This window comes from Dermochelys coriacea, chromosome 4 (genome assembly GCF_009764565.3).
Source record: "Dermochelys coriacea isolate rDerCor1 chromosome 4, rDerCor1.pri.v4, whole genome shotgun sequence".
NCBI lineage: Eukaryota > Metazoa > Chordata > Testudines > Dermochelyidae > Dermochelys > Dermochelys coriacea.
The window spans coordinates 118,973,368-118,987,294 of record NC_050071.1 but is presented as its reverse complement, the minus strand read 5'-3'; the positions used below and the strand labels follow the sequence as shown (position 1 = coordinate 118,987,294).

Here is a 13,927-nt window from a genome sequence, read left to right as displayed (position 1 = left end):
CAGCAGCACTCGGGTTAGAAATGTAGCACCTACTTCACTTAATCGCACAGAAAATTGGGGCTCGTGAAATGTGATGATACGGGAGAAATTAATTCTGTTCAACTGGCTTTTGAAATAATCTGGGACAAGAAAGGGGACATACTCGGTTCCTCAAGCAGTCGGCTGAGATCAGCCTTCCTAGTGTATCTGACCTCTTCATTCCAGGATTCTGACATTTACCGAGCAATTCATTTTGAGTCCAAATTGTTAGGTGGGTCAGGATACTTCTTTCGCATCAGAGAAAAAGTGGGGGAACTTTTAAGTAAAATTCAAATAAATCCGGGAGTACACCCTAAAATCTGTTACAGGACATATCATTTGGATAACCCTAGGGCAAGGAAAGTATTTTTCATGTGTGCTCGCTGCGGAATCTCATCTACACACTGATGTCTTGTTTGGGAGGAGAACAAATCCAATCCGTTTGCTCAGGTCTGGAGTGGAGACCAAGGTCAATCAACATACGGCAAGCTTAAAATTAGCTTAAAATTAATTTATTTAACAAATATAGCTATAATATAAATGATAATAAAATTTCAAATATACAGTATATTACATAGTACACAGGGCCCCTTCCAAAGGAGCTGTTGGAGGAAGAAACACAGATAACAGACAGCGCTGTTAAATGAATACGGAGAGACTATTGTACATTTTGTCTCTTTCTTGCGTAAGAGAGAGAAAAGTGTTCCGGGCATTCAGCCTTTGTCATTTCAATTCCAAGCCAACCCTTCCCAAATAACGCAGTGCTCTATCCCCAAACTCTTAGCTCTGCCTGCGTGTCTCGGAATTAACCTGGGAAGAAATCACAGGACTTGGAGCCACGGCCCCTTGTCTGAGCTGGAAAGATGGTTGATGTTTTCGGTTTCTCCTGGTTTGGGGATCTGAGGGAGGAGCAGCTTGTGGAAACCACTGGCGAGATCGGATCAACGTTTAAACGCAGGGAGGGTGCCGAAGAATAAAGAGCTAAAAGAGGCAAACAAAGCCAGACTTGACCGTGCAGCCCGGTGGCTGGAAGTCTCTGCAAAGGGGCTGTTAGGAACTTCGCAGAGTGTGAGGAGCGCGGAATCGGGGCGAGAGGTGCAGGGAAAGGGGTGGGGGGGGTGTGCGGGGGGCGCTTGAAAGCCAAGCCGAGGGTTGGTGGGGACAAGATGGCTAGGCAGGGACAGGAGCTGGCCCGCTGGCTTTGGAGGGAGGGGGCGCCCCAGCCAGGCTGCTGTCGGGTGGGTTCCGTGTGGCCCCGCTGCGCTCTATGTGAGGTGGTACATGCTGTATCCCACGTGAGCCGTGTACAGTCCCACGGGAGCCACTGGCAGCCCTGCCCGCTGGAAGGGGCTGGAGCCTCCGTACAGGGAAGCGCCCGCCACCGCCGGGCCGCCCAGAGGAAAGGAGATGCCGAAAGCGGCCGGGGGCAGCATGGGCTTGGCTGCCATCTTCAGCTTCTCCAGCTCGGCCTCCTGTAGTCTCTTGGCCTTGGCGCGCCGGTTCTGGAACCAGATCTTCACCTGGGTCTCGGTGAGGCTCAGCGAGCTGGAGAACTCCGCTCGCTCGGCGATGGACAGATACTGCTTCTGCCGAAACTTCCTCTCCAGGGCCAGCAGCTGCGCCGTGGTGAACGGGGTCCGAGGCTTCCTGTTGGTCTTGTGCTTGCGCAGGGTGCAGGCCGGGGGGCTCAGCCGTCCTGGGGGAAGGGAGAAGGGGCAACAAGGACCAAAAAAAAAAAGAGCCAGCTGGTTATCAGCACATCGCACCTGGCACAAGGCAACGCTGCAGAGCCGCTACCGGGCGCAGACTGCTAAATTCACAGGCAGTGCCCCCCCCCCCCACACACACGCGTCAGGGAGGGGTGGGAAGAGGGGTTGAGTCTGGGGGCTAACATTCAGATCCTAGCCCCTGCCTAGATGCAAGGGGCTTTGGAGCGGGCCCATCTCCAATGTCTATAGCACTTTTGAAATGATCGCCCTCTTTCTGCGGAGCAGTGGCTGTGTGTTTTTCAAAGAGTGTGTAACAAAGGGTTCAAAACTCTCCCCCCAAATGGTCACAGCCCCAGTGATGCTTACTAGTACCCACTGAGGGCTCATTGCTAGATCATCGATATCCCTTTATATAAAGCAGCCGACAGAACGCTTTGCACTACAGGGAGCCATATATCCTCAATGTCCGCTTACTTTTTAAAATGTAAAAGGACATAAAAGGGGTGCCGGTGTTAGCCTAGGGCAGAGGGGGAAGACCCCCAAGAAAGTGTCTGTGTTGTCTTTTTTTTATTGGACTAAACTACAAAAATAAAACAGGCAGGCCTTCTCAGGCTCACACCCTCTTCATTAGGCCCCTGGGAAAGAGATTAAGCATGTAATTAATTATGAGCTCTGAATTAACACTCTGTCTATTGCCCTTCATAGCCTTCTGCTTCCTATGGCCTAATTTAAAATGTAAAAGAGACTCTTCCGAACCCTGGCCTGTTTTATTTTGAGTTAAAAATACTTCTGCTAATTTTGTAATATAAATCAATGAAAGCCACAAAAATATGCACACAACTCACTTTTGGAGACTATCCTCTCTCAAGGGCCTTTGAACGAGTTTCACCGTGCTGAACTCTATATGGCAACATGGGTATAAATCAAATTCTGCTCGTTTTATTTAGTAAGAGGAGCAGAATTGGCCCCACAAGGAACCAGAGATAGAATCTTCTGTACTGAATTTCTGGAACTCTGCATAATAATTAGACATGATTTTTTTCATCTAAATAGAGCTCATCCGGTTTGATATTTTTAGAATTTTACTTATATCAAAAATAAAATGGAAAAAAATCTAAAATCGCAGATTTACGTACTTTCCAAATAAAACACTTGCAATTACCGAGCGTGCACTCATGACGCCTATAACGAGTCCCAGGACTGAAGCATCAGGATTGAAGAACCTGATCTCTATGTGTATCGCTACAAAATAACACAAACCACTTTCAACAAGAACACCACTGAGCTGAAGCCATGATTGGAGAATGTGTATGGTTCGTTCAAATCAAAACTTGAACTGACATACGCAATGGAGTATTTTTCCCCCAAAGAACGTTTGGTAGGAGACATTTCAATTCCCCCTTTCCATTTGAAACTCTGAAGCCATCTTCTGCCATTAGAAACATTTTAAATATTTTTTTTAAAGAAAGCATATTAAACGTGCTGGGGAAAGAAATTCCACGGGAACATCAGTATAACTAACTTCGCTTAAGCGGAAGTCCAGTTCTAGTGATCTACAAGGACTGTCCCAAACTGATTCAACGCAATGCGACGTGCAAATAGCTTTTGGGGAGCTTTTGCTTTTTGTGGGGGGGGGGGAGACGAAGGGAAATAGCGGCTTCTCTGTAATGAAATTTAAAACTAAGAGTCCCAAACATCAGTCCTGTGGAATTCCCCTGTGATCAGGACTCTGGAGTTTGCGTTCTAGTGCACACAACATACACGGCACATTGCTGTATTTACACATTCAATTTAGCCACAGGAATCGGATCTCCTACTTACTAGGGGGAGGTGGGGAGAACCTGGCGTTCTGCATCCAGGCCGTCCTCTCTTGCTTCTCGGGGCTTTCCGATTTGACAAGTGCATCTTCGGGCAATTTTACTAGTCCCCCGACAGGAAAATGGCTGTTGATCGGCAGCGGGGAAGCCGGCGTCTCTGCTGCCACCGATAAGGATCCCACCCTGGGACTGAGGGTCTGATGAGTGGAAGCCCCAGCAGCCAGGGGCACTGCCCCTTCGGGGCTGGTGGCGATGCTCTCTCTGGCCCCCGGCTTCCTGTGATCAGCCATGAGCGCCTCCACGCTGAAAGGCAGGAGGTTTGGGGACACTTTGGGCTTGTCACCCTCCTCCTCTCCTCCCATCGCCGCCACGCTCGCCTGGATGCAGCTGCTGGGCTTGCTGAAAGCAGACGCAGGAGACTCCTCGATTTTGACCCCGAGCTGTACAGTAGTCATATCAACACCGGGGGCCATGCAGAGGCAGTCCTCCTTCCCGACCTGAGCGCTGAGCCGCGGCAGCCGCCGTTCATGGGGGTTGTGACCAGCCAGTGCAACAGCGACTCCCTCGCGTCGCTTTCGGGGCGTTGGGCACTTTGCAGCCGCGGCTCCCGGCCGGACTTGTTAATAAGGCCAAGCGAACTCCAGAGCTGTCCAATCAGCGCGCAGAGGGGAGGGACGGCCGCTTCCCATTGGACGCGGCGCGGGACTTCGCTACTATCAACAGGCCGCTGCCTTCTTGCTCCCGCTGAACCGCGAGGATGTTAGTGGGAAACTTTCCTCTGGAGTAAATTCTGTGCCCGTCTCTTGTCTTTTGCAAGAATGGCTCCTATTCAAGCCGTTCACCGCGGGGTTTTTTGTTTGTTTGGGTTTGTTTTTACTGCGATGGAAATTCTCTGAGCTGCACATTTCTGGCCCCCAGATTGTTTCTTCAATGTCAGGAACATGGCCGTTGATGCGATACAAATACCCGTCTTGTTGTCGGGTTTGTTTTTAAAGCTATGGCAAAGAGAAATATAACATCAGCTCCCACGTATAAAAGTACCCTCCGGGTTCATGTCCAGTAAGCGCCCGGGGCGCATTGTGAAGAGTAGAACAGATCCAAAGGGATAATATATGGACATATTAATACACTCCTGAAACCAAGTCCAGTTTTGGTTGTTATTGACATAAAAAATGTTAACATAAACGAAACACCGGGCTGCCAGTAGTGTGACCTCACACTGCGAGTCCTTATATAGACTCCATCAGCTGTCGGCGCGTTTAAAACACGGAGAGTATTTAAAAGAGCACACATCGTGTACCAGGCAATGTTTACATGTGTACATGTCTGTACGCATATACATATATAGTTGAAGTATGATATATTTCATTGAATAAATATGTCTGGATGGGCAGATACAGTCACATAAAATAAAATATGCATTCATGTGAAAAGAAACCCTAAGTTTCTCGACCCATTAAAGACTTGGCTATTTTGTTTTGTAACTTCGTTTTACGATCCCTTATCCTTGTGCCCAGGACGGATGTGCAGTAAAGATGAGCAGCTCTCTAATACTGTGATTGGCCACTCGCTGAGAAAAGTTTATTGATAGCTGCAGGGCTCTAATCTCCTAGAAACACAAGAGGCTCTTGCAGTCATTTAAGGGGAATTATCTAATCGGGGAGGGACAGCGAATTCCCTTTCATTTTAACTGGATCCAGTAAAACCTGTAGGTTATGAGCATATAGATTATGAAATGAATTGATATAATGGAAATTTTATTATCTGATATTTGACAGATCTGTTTGATATGAATTATCATGTATGTGCACATATAAGATAATTCATTTATACATCCATAGCTATAAAAATCATCTTTAAAAAAAGGAACATATATAATATAAACACAAATATTATACTAATGTAGGATATAGCGTATTTTGTTGTTTATATTATATATGATCCTTTACAAAAAGATGATTTGTATATGTATATTAAAATGTACGCACATATTGATGTCCACACATCTATACACACGTGTACATGTGTTAAATGTATTGCATTTTACTACCGCATTTCATTAATGTAGGACCCTTACATTGTCATTGAAAAGCTGACGGTGAAAACGGTTTCAAACAGTGTGTTCAAACTCTAGTCTGTTGTTTTTGTTGTTACTTTTTCAAAATCCATATCCCCTGCCTTCGGAGAGCCATGTGGAATTTACCAGTTCTGCCCAGCCTCCCTGCTGCAGGCTGGTGGGAATGAAGAGCGATTTTTGCCCCCCTGAGGCTCTTATCGATCCTTCTGAGGGGCTGGGTCGGTCCGCTGGGGTGAGTGGCTTCTCCGAGAAGCGGCTGCATTGCTAATTGCGAGAATAAACAATCTGTCACGATTAGTCAGTGCCTCTAATAGGCAGACAAGTGATGTTGTTTTTAGGCGCCAGCAGCGGTCTGATCAAAGGCTTCAACTGGAGGGGGACTATTGAGGACGTTAACCCGCATCAAGGGAGCAAGACGCCTTAGCCCTGGGACATCAGCACATTCAGCCTGACAAAATTAGTTTGCTCTACCAATCACAGGACATTTTCCCAAACCCCTATGCTGGATGCGGGGCAACATTGATTTTTATTTTTCAAATATATATATATATTTTTTAAGTTGCCTCTTGATCCTACAGGTAGGATCCTTATTTCTGGTTCCCAAACGCAGTCGTTCAATAAGACAGGGGGTCATGGGTTTGTTAGACTCACTGGCAGCTTTTAGGTTGCTTCCGATCTCATTGTTTTGATGGAAACATGAATGGGAAATATATTGTTTACTTTTTTGTAGACTGCATTGGGGAGCGGTGGGTGTACTTGCTGGAGTTTTAGGAGATGGCCCGCTCTCCCTGAGAGTTGTCAGTTTGAGATAATTACCTCCTTGTTCATCTCCCAGCAATGAACGCTTTCTGTTTACGTTTCTGTAAATACTTGGAGGTATTTTAATCAGGATAGCATAGCAAGGGCTTGATTGTAATTGACAGGCTGGCAAGCGTTTTGCTTCAAAAGGGGAATCCAATAGTGTTTTCTTTTTCTTTTATCTTTTTTTAAATTAAACATACAAGCTCCCAGTTCAGGAGGAAGAGATCAACTTTAGCTCCATGCAACGAACTCTTCCTTGGTACTGAGGGGTTTTTTTTTACGTTTATTAGAAGGATTTGAATGTCAAAGCTTTTCCTGAGTGAGCTGCTCTGCTATGGCGGATCTAAGCACTGTGGGATTTTAGACCATTTATTTTGCTTGTGTTATGATGACTCTCTGACAGCTGCTTTTCAATAGCTCTCAGTCATTCCCCTTTCTGGGCTCTCGGAAATTCAGAAGTGAAGTGGGGGCAGTAGGCTGGTTTATGGGTGTTTGTTTCAGTTTTTATTGGAATTTGCGGAGCTTCAGTAAGGCGCTTGCGTTGGATAACAATATTGGGCAATTAGCATCCTACACAGTCCCGTTTGATAGAATGAATGTGCTATGAAAACCGATTACCTATAGCATTTTATTTCAGTGTGTGAATACAACAAATGATCATGGGGTGGTGGGGGGAGAGAAAAGGCAGCTCTAAGCCAATTCAGGGCATTGTCTGCCTTTTGTAAACGTTACCTTTGAATTAGTGCGGAGAAATAAGAAAGAAGGGATTGAAAAGACGGCAGCTTTCTTTTGTTTTAGGTTACCGGAGATCAGACAGCTCCGCAAAGTACATGACACCCTTTGCAGACAGGGGAACGGGCCACTCCATAAACCGAAATCTCAAAGCACCCTGGACCTGGATTCAAAGTGGCCATGTGCTTGCATTTATAACCAAGGATGCCCTATACTGAAGTTCGTTTGGAAAGATACATCAAGATATTTACAGACGTCTAGTTCGTTTATTGTGTGGCTGGGTCTTTATTGAAACTTCCCAGAGATCAACACACGTTGCTGGTGTTAAAATTGCCCTGCAGACTTATTACCCTCTCAGAACTCTAAGCTTCCCATCCACCCCACTACCCCTCCTCTTTTCCACCCCTGAACCTTAATAAAGCGAAACGAACTGATCAAACATATTCTTAACTACTTTTAAGGTTAGAGCCATCTGGTATGTTCCTCCTGAGATTATGAAAAGTGGTCATTTTGTTGGTCAAACAAGCCCCAGTTGCAAAGACGTCCTTGTCTCTTTAAGACTTGGTAGGGCTCGAGGCTGAATGGAAAGCACTATTTCAAGTGGCCCAAATTAATTTGATCGCGACATTATGATGCACTTGGAAAAGATGAAAGAAAAGGCTGGCCGTCTCCTCCAAGATCTCTATAATTATAGATAATATATCCTATTTCAAAGCAATTAGCTCAATCAGGCGTAACGAGGCACTTTGCTGCCAGGGAGTAACAATGCCTTACGGTTATTTAAGCTTCAAGATGTCAAACAGACTCGGAGACTCTTTGCTTTGCCCAAAAGGGAACTTGGCTCTCTTGGTGAAAGTCCCATGGCAAACGCAGTGGTTTCCCTTCAGTGACAACACGCCTTTAAAAAAAAGGGGGGGGGAGGAAGCTCTGATAAAGGTGCCAACTTTCCCCCAAAGTACTTCAGCATCATTCCTGTCGGCGATTGTGTCTGTGATGGTGAAAATACTACTACACAATTAATATCGTATCACTACTGCTCCTACCTAGTGAGATTAAACTCACCTCAGTGTAACGTTTTCCCTCCCTCAGCATCACTCTGCCGTGCTTTTGACCATTGATTTTAGGCTTCTTTTGTTTCCCAAGCCACTCATTCACTCATCCATTCGACCGCTTTTTTCTTTCTTTCTTAATATTTTCCATTTGATCTAGGGATAAAGCATTCATTGGATGAGTTAATCGTCAAGTCTAGCCAGCAAATATGATCTAATTTGATTCAAAACAACTTCCATTCATCCTTTTTCTTCCATCCATGGGCCTGAGCCTACCCCCATTTAAGTCAAAGGGAGTTTGACTTCAAAAGGAGCAGCATCGGACCCGAAGTTTATTTCTGCTCTGGAGCAGCCTTCCACGTGTGTACCTGAGACTTGGCATTTCCCTATTAGCTGAACCTGAGTGGTTGCTCTGGGGCTGTTCGTTCAAGCCACTTTAAGTTTTAAAATTAATTGCTCTCCCTTTTTTATCTTAAACCTTAAACACATAGCGATGACAAGGCTCCCAAAGGAAAACCCAGCACCCCAGCAACTGACTATAAATTATGTCCTTAAGAGCGTTAGAAATGAGTTGCCTTTTTTGTATACATAATTATATCTGCGCGGGGAGGGGGGGATGCAAAGTTTAAATAGCGACGCTAAAATCCACCCCGTTTGATGTCAGAAAGCTAAAGTTCAGTGCAATATCTGACCAGCCACAAGACTCGGAAGCAAAGCAATGCCGTGATGCTGGCTGTCTGCAAATGTTTAGGAAGTGTTATGTGTGTGTTTAGATACACATGCCTGGGGCCCGATCCTGCCGCAGCTAACGCCATGAAGTTGTGGAGCAGGATCTGTACATCACCGTATTGTACCAAGTCATCGGGGTTTTTTTTTATCTGCACTTGAATTAAGCGACAGTGAGGCAAGTAAGCCACTGAGCCAGTGTGCATTTATAGCTCAGCTATATCCAGGCGTTATATCTGCAACCATGTTGGGCAGCCAATGCCACAAGAAACAGCGTTTTGTGTAACTGCATTAGATTGTCCTGCTCAATCCAGCCACTTTACTAGCCATTACACACACAACGTGGAACTCCGCTCAAACCAACCCTGACTCCTTATCAAACTTTGCCGGTCAATGACGTGCGCTCTACTAGACGTTTGTAAAAAAAAAGGGGGGGGGGAAGAGTGTTTTATACCTCACCCTTTGCTCCTGGCAGTGGCCCGCTAAGCAAAAAGTTAGCTTCGAAATGTGTTAAAGAGGGAGCTGTGCGGGCCCAGTCAGGGCATGTTTAGCTGAAACATGGACGTATGGCAATTACTGTATAACTGTGCAATTAACCTGTCCGCTATCTTTCCGATTACCTTTATTGTGAAAAGGGGTGATAAAGCGAATATCACAATGGCTTAGTGCTTTGAATGAGAGGAGATCAACAGAGAGCTGGGAGGATATAAATGTGAAGTAAATAAAGTCGAACCCGCCCTCTCTTTCTGTCTTCTTTGCACAAATGGGAACCTTATTCCATGACTCATTGTGAAGCGAAATCGAATGCGGTCATTACGAGTAAATATGGTAGTTAGGGCTCCACTGGTCTTTTTTTCTAGAGGCAAAATTATAAAATATGAAGGATGTAAATTATGTTCTCTCGGCTCTCTTATAAAGGAGGCTCATTCAAAGCAGAACCCTCTCCCCCCAACCCCAACCCCTTGAGCCTCGCTGAATTCCACGCAGAGCAAGGTAGATTTCATTCATTTGTGTTTGTTTATTGGCTAAATGTCACCAGACGCAATTTGTCCCGAATTCTGCAACATGCGAAAACAGTTTGTGGTTTAAAGAGCCCACGCTGGTCCTGCCAGCCGATGAGCGTAAATTCATCCCAATGCTATTTTATAGTGTTCCCATGTTTACTCCACGTTTCTCAGAAGCATTTGACATAGAGTTGCATAAGAAAAGGATTTCGCCAGTGCCAGTTACGAGATTTGCTAGATGTTTTAACAGGCAGAGCTCCCTCACAAAAGCTGTATTGTTTGCCTGCGGTCTGGGTTTCCATTTGGGGTAATTATTGTATTCCCAGTCTTCTTCTAATCATTTGCTCACAAGGCCATCGGGTTTTTTTTTTCTTTTGAAGAAGATGAAATGCTCCAAATTGTAAAACCATTGGAACAATCCCCCGCTTCTTTTCCTATTGTGAAACAGCCAATCCTTACACGACGATAAATCACAGGAAAACGTATGATGCAAAGGCATTAGAAAAGTATATAGCAGGGGGAAAGGCATGTCGCCACATTTTCTTAAATTGCAAACTCTAAAAGTCCCCGGTCGAAGTCTGTTCCCAATAGAGATGTTTCCCTTTTGCAGCAAATGTGCCCACAGAAAAGAATAAGCGAGCACTACTTTATAGTGGGGGTATCTATTTCAGCTAGATAATAATCAGTTCCTGGAAAAATACATACGAAGGAAAATACAGGAAGAAAAAATGCCCCAAATATGACAGATTTTATTTGTCTAGAGGATTTTCTCTTCCATCAGCTGATCATGTCAGAGCCTCAACCGGTGTAAACCGGGATAGCCCCCATTGCAGTCAGAGGAGCTCCGCCGATTTACACCAGACGAGAGCCCTGCAGATATCTAATCTGAAACTGACGATACTTTCTGCTGCACGTGTTTTTAACTTTCCTATTGGCTTCATGCAGCTTTCCAGGGTAATCTTCCTTTTCTTTGCGCCTTCTTGGGTATGTGTGTTTGTTCAACACTGGGGCCCGATCCGTCCGAAAATTCCCACTGTACTCAATGGGAATAAGGTCAGCCCAGAGATTTCTATTTTGGGAGAATTGGGTTGTAAAGTGAGTGCATTAAGCCATTCAGGCGAAATATGGATAGCAATTTCCCTCATTGAAAAGGAGGCTATAACTGTATAGAAACGACGCCAGGTATCTTCTATACAGAATTTAAAGGGAAAAAATATACTTCTAGCGCTTTCGAAGTCATCCACAGATTTTAAACTTCCCTAACTGCATGTAACGTCCTGATTAGAAACTCCAGCCCCTTATTATGTTTGCCATGCGATCTCCTTTTGCTTAATGGCACCTGATGGCTCGATAAGATACTGCCGAGTGACATCATTCTAATAAATCAATGTGACCAAACGATTTATGTGCCAGAAGAGAGGGATGGAAATCCACATTATTTTGTACAAAACGAACTTTCGTCTCAGACTTTCCATCAACCGCAAACCGAGACATAATCTAAACTAATCTAGACATAATCTAAACTGGCCTGCTGCTGGTGTGATTCGAATCTGGAACTGCGGAGATAACATGTTTAAACACCAGCACGGCTCCGGTTGCGTTCATGCTATTCCCGGTATGTGTGTTATTGACATTATTTATGTAACAAGTGTGAGTGCCCCATTGGTGATATCACTTTTCTGTTCAACAGCCAGTCGTTTTCTGTCAATCAACGCAAAGCCTCTTCCAGCCTTTCAAATAGCATCAAACCTGCTATACACAAACTTGCTATAAAAGCAGCTCTATGATAATCATAGTTCACTGCCCCGACAGAAGCAAGAAAAGGTTATCGCATTAAAGGGGAGTAGTTGTATGTTCCTTTGCAGCAAAGGCTATTGTGAACCTAGCTCTATAATTCCCTCTTTACTGATGGGCTGTTAGGATATAGAGTTTGAAGATATGGTCCTGCTGCTATTAGAGCTAATGGCAAGATTCTCATTGACTGATCTGGGGATTTACAGGATGGGGTCTGTACACTACTGCTAAATTCCAATAATATTCCCTTGCTAGATTTTCATTCTGGAATGATCAGAAAGATAAATGCAAAGTGCACAAACCTGTGGACATAGGTACCTGTGTGTGTATGTGTGTGTGTGCGTGGTGTTATTGTTGTAGCTGTGCTGGTCACAGGATGTGAAGAGACAAGGGTGAGGTAATATCTTTTATTGGACCAACTTCTGTTGGAAGCTTTGCAGCGTACACAGAGCTTCAGCACTACGTCTGCATAACCGTCAAAGGAAGAATGTCTTAATCAGATATAATTCACATGTCTATGTCCAGAAAGGAGATGTAGTATGGCCTAGTAGACAGAGCACTGGCCTGGGACTCAGGAGATGTGGCTTCTAGTCCAGATCATCTACTATCCTCCTGGATGATGTTGGGTAGGTCATTTCACTGCAGTTTCCCCATCTGTAAAATGCAGATAATGATTCCTTCCTTTGAAGCTAGGTATTCGTGTGCGTATGTATAAATACACACATATATTAATAATATATCTTTATACCAAAATACTAATTTACCATCTTTGATCATAGCCCTATCACTTAAGTAGTAATATATTTTAATTCTTCAGTGCGGGTTTTGAAGTTTTAAGAAAGAAAAATAAACAACAAAAATAGAAGGTCTCAGAATTTATTTTAAACTCATTTTGTCCTCACTATTAGGTTTGGCTTTCTGTTCTCCTACAGAGAACTACATTAGCACGCTTTTACCTACACTTTCTACCAATGTGTCAACCGAATTATGGTCCCATTGAGCGGAGTGGTAAAATTGTAAAGGATTTGATTTTGTGTGTGTGTGTGTGTGTGTGTGTGTGTGTGTGAGAGAGAGAGAGAGAGAGAGAGCGATTACTCAATAGCTAAGAATATAGGTGGGTCCAGAATGCATTCACAGAACTACGCTTTTTTCAGAGAAATTTACCATACTGCCGTGCTCACTAAGGCAAAATTCCCTTGGTGAGAATAAAGGTTGCAGGACCTGGCCCTAAACGGCAATCACTTCGAGCCCTAAGAAAGTTATTCACAGCAGAAGTTCTAGGGACTCAGACAGAGGCTCCTGAAGGATATTTATCTGTGAGACATCAGCCTTGACTTTTTCTTGACAAATGGCTGTGACTGAGCTCACCTGACCAAATTCAGGTCGCCCCCTTCATTTTTCTTTTGCCATCTGTTTCAGAGAGCAGTGGGTGAACCGGAGGCTGGAAAGCAAAATGTGTAGGAGCAATAGAATTGCATAGTTTGTTTCCTTTCTCTGTGCTGGGGCTCTGAGAATACGAACTGTGGGCCTGACCCGTGAAGAATAATAGTGTATTTTGTGAAAATTAATGGTTCAGCTAGACAGGTTTCTGTGCCACCATCAGACCTCTAAGGAAGGTCGCTCCTTCGGAAAGGCTCCTTCCCTGATGACAAATAAAGGCACTTTGCTTCTTCCACAGCTAACAGAAGAATAAGGTCCAAAATGTTCCTTCACTTCAGTGGGAGTTTGGGATCAGCCAGAATTGCAGAACGGGGGCACGAAAGTATTGAAGATCGTTCAATTCTGTTCAGAAGAAGGCTTCAATCAAGAAAGGTTTTGGAGATGCACAAACACATTCCACTTGCTAGGTTTATATTCAGATTTTAGAAGCAAGTGTGAAAATGCCAGGGCATTTGAAATTCACCAAAATAGATCACACATTCCACTGAAAGAAGATTCCGTTTGAATAAGAAAACTTAAGCACTTAATTATGCCAGGCACGTTAACTTTAAAAGCCAGAGCAAAATATCTCATCGGTCTCAAACTCAAAAATCATAGATGGGTAAATGCTTTTAAAACGTCATGCAATGAATATGCTTTGGAAATACTGTTTGGACAAAAAGGAAATCCACCGCGTTAACTGACCAGTTGCTAATTAAATACAACCTAGCTTACCCCATGTCCTGCTCTGTCCCCCATGCGACACTCCATAGACTCTGAC

General features: G+C 44.4%; 1 protein-coding gene across 1 annotated transcript; it reads right to left on the bottom strand.

Annotated features, from left to right (window-relative positions):
* Positions 1-514: 514 nt before the first annotated feature.
* On the bottom strand, positions 515-4,138 carry MSX1 (msh homeobox 1). Its single transcript, XM_038400837.2, has 2 exons — positions 3,549-4,138; positions 515-1,714 (listed from the first exon to the last, which is right to left on the bottom strand). Exons 1-2 carry the CDS (start codon positions 4,015-4,017, stop codon positions 1,284-1,286), a joined length of 900 nt encoding a protein of 299 aa, XP_038256765.1. The 5' UTR covers positions 4,018-4,138; the 3' UTR covers positions 515-1,283.
* Between the last annotated feature and the right edge of the window lie 9,789 nt (positions 4,139-13,927).